At 38.0% G+C, this 8,894-nt stretch overlaps 2 protein-coding genes across 6 annotated transcripts; both read right to left on the bottom strand.

Moving 5' to 3' along the window:
* Positions 1-436: 436 nt before the first annotated feature.
* On the bottom strand, positions 437-4,192 carry LOC145033726 (protein PLASTID TRANSCRIPTIONALLY ACTIVE 12, chloroplastic-like). Of its 5 annotated transcripts, none has more exons than XM_078982284.1 (10): positions 3,443-4,192; positions 3,241-3,308; positions 3,046-3,141; positions 2,820-2,849; positions 2,526-2,744; positions 2,396-2,451; positions 2,112-2,146; positions 1,970-2,024; positions 714-880; positions 437-610 (listed from the first exon to the last, which is right to left on the bottom strand). In XM_078982284.1, the coding sequence occupies exons 5-8, from the start codon at positions 2,653-2,655 to the stop codon at positions 1,976-1,978; spliced, it is 270 nt and encodes an 89-aa protein (XP_078838410.1). In that variant the 5' UTR covers positions 2,656-2,744; positions 2,820-2,849; positions 3,046-3,141; positions 3,241-3,308; positions 3,443-4,192; the 3' UTR covers positions 437-610; positions 714-880; positions 1,970-1,975. The 5 variants fall into 5 exon arrangements, with proteins under 5 accessions (XP_078838410.1, XP_078838408.1, XP_078838406.1 ...); XM_078982282.1 differs by lacking the exon at positions 2,396-2,451 and having other exon boundaries at positions 3,443-3,497; positions 3,649-4,192; XM_078982280.1 differs by lacking the exon at positions 2,396-2,451.
* Positions 4,193-5,067: 875 nt separating this feature from the next.
* LOC145036731 (uncharacterized) lies at positions 5,068-8,577 on the bottom strand. The gene is made up of 4 exons (XM_078985199.1): positions 6,567-8,577; positions 6,167-6,396; positions 5,907-6,047; positions 5,068-5,763 (listed from the first exon to the last, which is right to left on the bottom strand). The coding sequence occupies exons 1-4, from the start codon at positions 8,554-8,556 to the stop codon at positions 5,467-5,469; spliced, it is 2,658 nt and encodes an 885-aa protein (XP_078841325.1). The 5' UTR covers positions 8,557-8,577; the 3' UTR covers positions 5,068-5,466.
* Positions 8,578-8,894: the final 317 nt, after the last annotated feature.

Here is an 8,894-nt window from a genome sequence, read left to right as displayed (position 1 = left end):
TATATATATATATATATATATATATATATATTCAGCAAGTTATACATCATATAAACCTACATATAATCTTATTTACCATTAAATTTTATGATATTCATTTAATTTTTAATCATTCTTTTATATACACATGCATAGACATATACGATATATAGAGTACACATACATATACATACACACTAAAATATATACACGTAAATACACACATATAAAATATATATCACAATAATAATAATAAATATTAAATAATAATAATAATAATAATAATAATAATAATAATAATAATAAATAAAATAAATAAATAATAACTATAAGTCTATAAATAATTATAGTGATAAAAATAAAATAATAATTTATAAATGTAATAATACAAATAAATTAATAATTGTATTTATAACATTAATAATAGATATAATATAAAAAATATTAGTAACTAGAGGGGAATCATGTGCGTCTTTGGTGTTGTGTTAGTTTATTTTCTCTTGTTTTAAGTTGTATCATGTAGTAGAACATAATATTATATTAATGAAGACATATTCAACATACATGAGGCCTTTGGATCCAAGAAGCCTGACACATTCATTTTTGCACCAATCTCTGAAGTCCATTGCCTCTGTAAAAACACAAGTAAAGAATTAATGCTATAGAAAGTAGAATTGTAAGGAGGATGATATATACAAAGCAAATTGCTATTCCTTTAAGTGAAGGAAGTTTACCTGAATGTTTAGCCATCACATCTCTTTTCCCCTTCAATGAAGGAGATGATGAAAGAGAAGCTTCAACAACTCTTCCACTCCCAGACTTCTGTCGACTCATAGTGACTCCTTTTCGAGGAGTGTTCTTAGGCCAACTCCATTGATTTGCAAGTTGAGGAAAATCAACCCTGCATCACAACCACAAACACATCAAACACACTTCCATAAAATATAAGTCATATAATAGAAACACATCTACAATAAAAGAAACATAATTTTTTCCTTCTTGTTTCAGGTGATCCAAACGACCCCAACTTCTTTTTTGAGATTTTCAATAAGGGTATCGTATGATGGTTTGGCATCCATAAGCTCCATCAGTTTAAACTTTGTTATAGGCAATGTATTTTGTTTGTTACATAACGTTATTTTTTATTAACGGGTTAATCTGAAAAAAAAAACCCTGATATTTTGGGTTTTTTCCGAAATAAACTTCAAATTTGTTTTTTTGCCTGAAAAAGGCCTTGTATTATTATTTTATTTTTTTTCCAAAAACACCTCAACTTTCTATTTTTTTCAAAAAAAAAAAAAACCTTCAACCTTCTTAATGCTTCCAAGGAAACCCTTAACTTTTAAGTTTTTATGTAAAAAAACATCACATTTTACAATTGTTTTTGGTAAAAAATGACTAAAATGGCCAATTCAGGGAAAATGAAAAAATTCAATGTTTTTTTTTCAGACAATAAATAAAGGTTTAATCTGGAAAATATAAGGGTTTTTTTTTTTTTTTTTACTTCAACCCTTTATTAATAGAATGTAGTATGGGTAAAAACTAATTTTGATGATGCGCACCAAGTGCTTGATGAAATGATACAACAAAATTTTATTTTTACTTTCTTATCCGAAAAAACTCAAAAAAAAAATCTCACTGGAGCTGTCTTGCTGCTACATTTTCTAAACAGAGAAATCTATGTTGAGATGAAAAGATTTATAAACATAAAAACCTCCAAGAGTATAAAATATTTTATGTTTATCTATGTTCTTTGTTCCTTTCCTTTTGCTAAAATAAACCTTATATTGTAAACATTTTAAAGGTACTGTTTCACTAGGGTTAATGATCATTTCAATAGACAATGATCTGAATTGACTCCATAGTATAACCATGCAGCAGCAAAACTGCACCAATAGAAAAAGAAACGCTTTGTGTCTTTCCGTTTTTTTATTTGTATTTGCAGCAATGGTAAATAGTTTTTTACTATTATGGAAATTCAATAACTTACCTATACTTAGAAGAACGGGGACCTTGATCTTTGTGACGTTGTAAATAACATAAACCTTGCACACACATATAAAAATGAAAATAAGTATTATTATTTTTATTATAATTATAATAATAATAACAGTCATAACGAAATATATTACCTCATTTTCATCAATGTCAACAGCTTTACTCGTACCTTCATCATCACAAACAAATGAAAACAGTGAAATGAGTCATTGAAAATAATGCATTGAAGAAAACAAAAAACAATAATGGAAGCTTATTTATTATCTTTACTTTTTCAACCTTCTCTAAGGCCAATATTTTATCAATTTCCTCATTTGATGTTATATTTCCATTCTTAATCAATAACAAATTATATATATAAGAATTTATTTTAAAATAATAGGTAAAATTTACTAAAAGGGCCCTTGTAATCAATCACTTCATCTAGATCTTCAATGTAGTTCACTGTTGTATAAACCGAATACATACTCCATACTACAAAACCAAGGGCAAATTTGTAAAAAGTCTAATTATGATTTATGCATTAACTTAATAATTGGAAAACTTACTTTGCTTAATTTGATCTTCTCTCACCCTCTTAGCCAATGGATGTATTGCAATCCGATGATCAGTTCCCAGAATTATGTGACTTTTAGTAGAAGTTTGACAGGAAAACATTTCTATAATCTGTGTTTTCATGTTCTCTAGTTTCTTCAAAATGTTTTTTCAACAGCTCTACAGCCCGTATCATTCATGGTTGGATTGGAATCACAAATAGATTTTAGTTTCTGGACGATCGAAATTATAAAGGAGTGAGTTGATTAGATTTTTTTTTTTTTTAAAAAAGACTTGAAAAATCATACCAGCACCTTGTTTTCTTGTTATCCAAACACCTGCATCAATCATGAAATCAGCTAAAGACTTAACAATCGACTTTATATCAAAGTTACGAAAATTATGAAAATTACTAATAGCATCTTAACAATCAATCAAATAACATATATAAGGAAAGAATTCGGTAAGCAAACGTTCAAGATTCTGAGCATCGTTTTGTAGAAGTGACACACAATTACTATAAAGCGTACTCACAATCGACTAATAAAGAATTTTGTTTCAATGATTGATCCTTCAGTTATGACAATTCCTTTTGCTATATGTAAAGTCAAGATTTCTCAACGCCTTCATCTGCATGAGAAATTTAAGGTTATTAGCCATAACTTACATTTGTTTGTTCAAAAGTACAAGAGTATTATGGTCCAAAAACTAAGTATACTTGTCATTTACCGTATGAATGAGGCTACCAACACGATCAACAAGGCTAACATGTACAATAGTTATAGATGGATCTAAACCTTGATCAATTAAAACAATTGGAGTAGGAATATTATCAACACCATGTTCAGATTTATGTAACAGATATACAATGTTATGTGAAGATGAAGAAATAGAACTTTGATTATATAGCAGATAGAGTATAAGAACTGACCAAAGAGCTTACACCCAATGAGTCGACACCATCAACGGAAGCTTGAAAAATGTTCCTGAATAACAGTTCAAGAATGGAAATAAAAAAAACTTTATTAAATACCTTCTTTTCTTGGTTCCAAATAGTCAAGAATTGAAATAAAAAGAACTTTCAGGTGAGGAATGAAAAGACAAAAAAATATGTTAATTTGCAGAAACCCAACTAACCCAAACCAATTAAGTTGGTCGGTTTAACAGATCACACGTTGCCAAATTCTGTAATAAAAAAACTAATCAATAAGTTATTTATGCAAATTATTTAAAAGAGAAATAACAATCCAATCTTTGCAAGTTTTACCGTTTGATTCATATATATTAACCTTTTCATATCAACTAACCTGTGTATCCTTGAAGAACAAATTTTTTTTTGAAATCATGAGAATCAATAGAAATAAACGATTTAATCTTAGTACCAATTTCCGATGGAAATCCAATAGACAGAGTTAATTAAAGATAACCCAAAAAAAATCTTGAAATTTGTTAAACCAATTTCAAAGCAAATAACTAAACTCCACAGACAACAAAATTGGAAGAATTCGTCTGCTTCTTGGTCTTCGTTGTTATTCGCGGACGCTTCAGGGGTTTCTTTTTCAAAGAACGGTGAAATTTTAGCGTATAGAGCGGTGACGACTTCTGAATCTTGGTGTTGGAGCATATCAAACAAAATAGCTTCAACCATGAGTTGAGTGGGGAAATTAACGAATTTTTTTATTTCAGTATTTTTGCAGAATCATATTATTACTTTTTGTTTTTATTTCAGGAACGATAATAATTTATTATCATTATTCAGTTTGTCTTGTAATCTTGTCAGATCCATAGACGTTGGCGAACATGAAAGGTGCAGCTCAAGTGGACGTGCAAGATGTATTCGGACCCACTTTGTTTGAGAAACGGACGGTTATCCATACATCAAACAATACCCTTTTTAGGAGACAAGAATTACCCCTGATTAAAACGTTAATTTGTTTTTTGATTTCTTGTACAAATTCAAAAGCCGGAGGGAATTCCCATATATGCGGATGCACACGATCTTGGTCAAGAGACTGAAAAACCAAAACAAAAGCAAACCATATTTTTTTTGAACTGCAAAATATATAAATAAAAACAGCAACATATGGTTTTTTCATTTTGCTATACTTTTAGCAAAGAGAAACAAATGGCTCCTGTTCTTTTAAGTTTCAAGGGTCTCGACACTTGAGTAATTACCAAAAAAGATAGAATTTAATAGGCATATTTATACAAAAAATAAAATGAGTTGTTTTGAAACATGACATTTTTATATTTACCTTTTCCAAACAAATCATTTAATGTAAGATATAGTAACATACTTTATTTTGCTTTAACGTACCACCGTTACTCATATTTGACGGCAAGTGACGAATCCAGGATTCAAGTTTCAAATTTGATATACGAAGGCTCACCCTTTTGATAGCACCGACACCCACATTACTTACACCACTGATCAATCAACTTATGTGTTGCGTGTATTTCAAAAAGCGATGCATTGTGTGTATTTCAAAGTTTTTTTTTTTAGAGAACCAAATATATTTTACCAATCTTTAATAATTATGCATGCTCTACATTGATGAACGATGCAAATCATTAACCCATAAGAAAAAACAAAATACATATATTATTATCCCAAATGACCACGATACTTATACTTTTAACCACAAACATTAGCACGTTTTTATTTGTAACCCAAAAAGCTACAACATTTTTAACCCAAAACTACCAAGCAAAAGCAAACTAATCGACGCCACACATTCCATGTTCTCTGGAGTATAGCGTGGTCCCCACTAGTGTGTGTCTATATTGTAATTCTTCAAAACAGAGGATTAATGCAAGCTATTTTATTCTACAGTTTGCTCTAGCTTCATAAGACAAAATTAATAGTTGTCTGAATCGGATCGGCGTCAGCAACCGATTATTTAGAATGGAGAATCAGTGACGTCGAAATGAAGTTGGGCATACGTACACGTACGTTTAGAGTTCTTTAATAGTCTTAAGAACTTTATCTTTAATACTCTTAACAACTGCACCAGGTGAGGCATGTATTCCACTATCGGCTTCAATGACAGGATAAGCAGCAAATTGTGCTATGCCGCACATTCCCTTCTTGTCAGGAATTCCACGGTGGAGTTTGTAGTATCCTTTGTCTCCCCACTCTTCTCCCCACGAGTTCTTCAATATCCAGTACTTGGTTCCATCCGGGTCTGTACCATATCCAACTGCTAGCGTTGAATGCAAAACTGTCGTGTCGCATGGTCCTTGCACAATTCCCTATTAAATTATTTACCTTAGTTACCTTATCATCCATATATATAGTAAAATATGAAAGAATGTGGTGCTACCTAGCTAGGTAGCATTTGTTAGTTTTTAAAGTAACAATAATATACATATTATGTATGTGAGTTTTGAGTTACCTCTTTATATAACGCTAAATTATCTCCCCATGACGTTGAAACAGCTACAGGTTGGTGTGCAACTGCTTTCAATAGATGCTCATCAGTTTCGTCCCTAGGGACGTCTTGATATCCATGAATTTCTACGGCGATATCTTTCGCCTGTCATAATTGAAAAAGTTGACACAAACACATGCATATGCATGCCAATTTTAATTAATCCCTCAATATAACTAATAAATGCACGTGAAATCAACAATTAATTAATATCGATGCATTACCTTTTGTAATGTGCAAGTCTCAACGACAGGTTTGTAAGGGTAGTTCTTCTCGGTAGTTAGACCTCCATTATTGGCGATGTATTTGAAAGAATCTTGAGGTGAGCCTCCGTTACATCCGCCCACATTAGCACAGTCGATAATTTCTTTTGGTGATAATTCTATTAGCTCGCCATTTACGATTGAATGGATTCCTTCAACGGAATCCACTGTTGGAAATGCATAGCAACTCCCTGCATGCAGTACGTACGTTTAATATTACAAATTCCCAACCATGCATCGATCAAATCCTTAAATAATTATCTTTGCTTTTTTAAATTGAAATGAACTTGTTTGGGTTGTCTGTTTATAAAAGTTGGAATTAGATTTTGAAAAAAAAAAGGTGCAGGCCGGTGTTACGTACCACACATTCCTTGATTCTTCACACGGGTAACGGCGTTATGGTTTCTCCAGTCCATCTCGGCAGGGACGTCAGTGACATTACGATACTTGAAATCCCAATACCAGTTGTCCTTACTTGCAGTAGCCTCTCTGCCGTCTTTTGCTGGGCAACCGCCGTCCTTCGCTGGACAACCGCCACCTGGGCAACCACCGTCCTTTGCAGGGCAACTACCGCCTGGGCAACCGCCGTCCTTTGCTGGACAACTGCCGCCTGGGCAACCACCATCTTTCGCTGGGCAACTACCGCCCGGGCAACCACCGTCCTTCGCGGGGCAATTGCCGCCCGGGCAACCTCCATCCTTAGCCGGGCAACTGCCGCCCGGGCAACCGCCGTCCTTCGCTGGGCAACTGCCGCCCGGGCAACCGCCGTCATTCGCCGGGCAACCGCCGTCCTTCGCCGGGCAACTGCCGCCCGAGCAACCGCCGTCATTCGCCGGGCAACTGCCGCCCGGGCAACCGCCGTCCTTCGCCGGGCAACTGCCGCCCGGGCAACCGCCGTCCTTCGCCGGGCAACTGCCGCCCGGGCAACCGCCGTCATTCGCCGGGCAACTGCCGCCCGGGCAACCGCCATCCTTTGCCGGGCAACCGCCGCCTGGGCATCCGCCGTCCTTCGCTGGGCAACTACCGCCCGGGCATCCGCTGTCCTTCGCAGGGCAACTGCCGCCCGAACATCCGCCGTCCTTCGCCGGGCAACTACCGCCAGGGCTACCACCGTCGTTCGCTGGGCAACTGCCACCCGAGCATCCGCCGTCCTTCGCCGGGCAACTACCACCCGGGCATCCGCCGTCGTTCGCCGGGCAACTACCGCCTGGACAACCGCCATCCTTCGCCGGGCAACTGCCGCCTGGGCAACCTCCATCCTTCGCCGGACAACCGCCACCTGGGCAACCTCCATCATTTGCCGGGCAACTACCTCCTGGGCAACCGCCATCCTTCGCCGGGCAACTGCCGCCCGGACAACCGCCGCCCGTGTTATCTATTGGTTTGAAAATAGTTTCGGTATCTTTTGCAGGGCAACCGCCTCCGGGGCAACCGCTGTCCTTCGCCGGGCAACCGCCGCCTGGGCAACCGCTATCTTTTGCCGGGCAACCACCGCCAGGGCAACCGCTGTCTTGTGCTGGGCAACTGCCTCCCTGGCAACCGCTGTCTTTTGCCGGGCAACCACCGTCAGCGCAACTGCTGTCTTGTGCTGGGCAACTGCCTCCTGGACAACCGCTGTCTTTTGCCGGACAACTGCCGCCGGGGCAACAGCTTTCCAGTGCCGGACAACAACCGCCTGGGCAACCACCGTCCTTCGCCGGGCAGCAGCCGTCCGGGCAACCACCATCCTTTGCGGGGCAACAACCCCCCGGACAACTGCCGCCGGGGCAACAACCCCCCGGACAACCACCGCTGTCTTTTGCCGGACAACTGCCGCCGGGGCAACAACTTTCCAGTGCCGGACAACAACCGCCTGGGCAACCACCGTCCTTCGCCGGGCAGCAGCCGCCCGGGCAACCACCATCCTTTGCCGGGCAACAACCCCCAGGACAACAATTGTTCTTCGCTGGGCAACAACCGCCCGGGCAACCGCTGTCATTTGGCGGGCAAGGACGGCAGTTATCTTTTGCAGGGCAAGAATTCGGCGGTGCACCCTTCAATCCAGTAAACTTGCTATGTATCTCTTCGAGAGTCATCCCTGCAAACCTGTTCAGCTCCAACTTAAATCCCAAGTTGGCCTTGTTTGTCTTGTGAACATGTTCCAGTCTAGACTTGAACGTCTTGTACTGCTTCTTTTTGGCTTCCACGCTTATTTCCTCCAACTTGTGGTGGCTCCTCCATCTTTCAAACATAGCCGCCCTCCCCTTCTCCGTATGAACCTCCTTGTCGTCATACGTGAACCCCTGCACAACCCCTAAACAACAAATCAATGTAACTACGACTGAAATTATAATTAATTTGCTCCTTTCCATTTCTTTGCTTCTCTAGTTTTGGATTCAGCGTTAATTATGAAACTAGGAATGGCATGCAACTCGGATCTTATATACAGCTTTAGTCCTGGATGAATGAGAGGACACACATGCCCATCAAACTCGGTCATTCAAAAATAACAAATGTGGTCATTCAGCTACGCACGTGTCATGCTCATGTGAAATCCTTAGTGCATATATACTTAGTCAAATCCAAATATAAACATTTGTTATGATTTTTTTTTCTTAAAACTTTTCCGCAAAATTAAGTTTATTTTTTATTTTTTTTATATTTATTGCTCAAGCTAGTGCAGGCAAGGTGCTAGGCTCCAGGGACAGAT

Source organism: Lactuca saligna, chromosome 3 (genome assembly GCF_052625555.1).
Source record: "Lactuca saligna cultivar CGN05327 chromosome 3, ASM5262555v1, whole genome shotgun sequence".
In the NCBI taxonomy this organism is placed as follows: Eukaryota; Viridiplantae; Streptophyta; class Magnoliopsida; order Asterales; family Asteraceae; genus Lactuca; species Lactuca saligna.
This window is presented reverse-complemented; position numbering and strand designations above follow the sequence as displayed.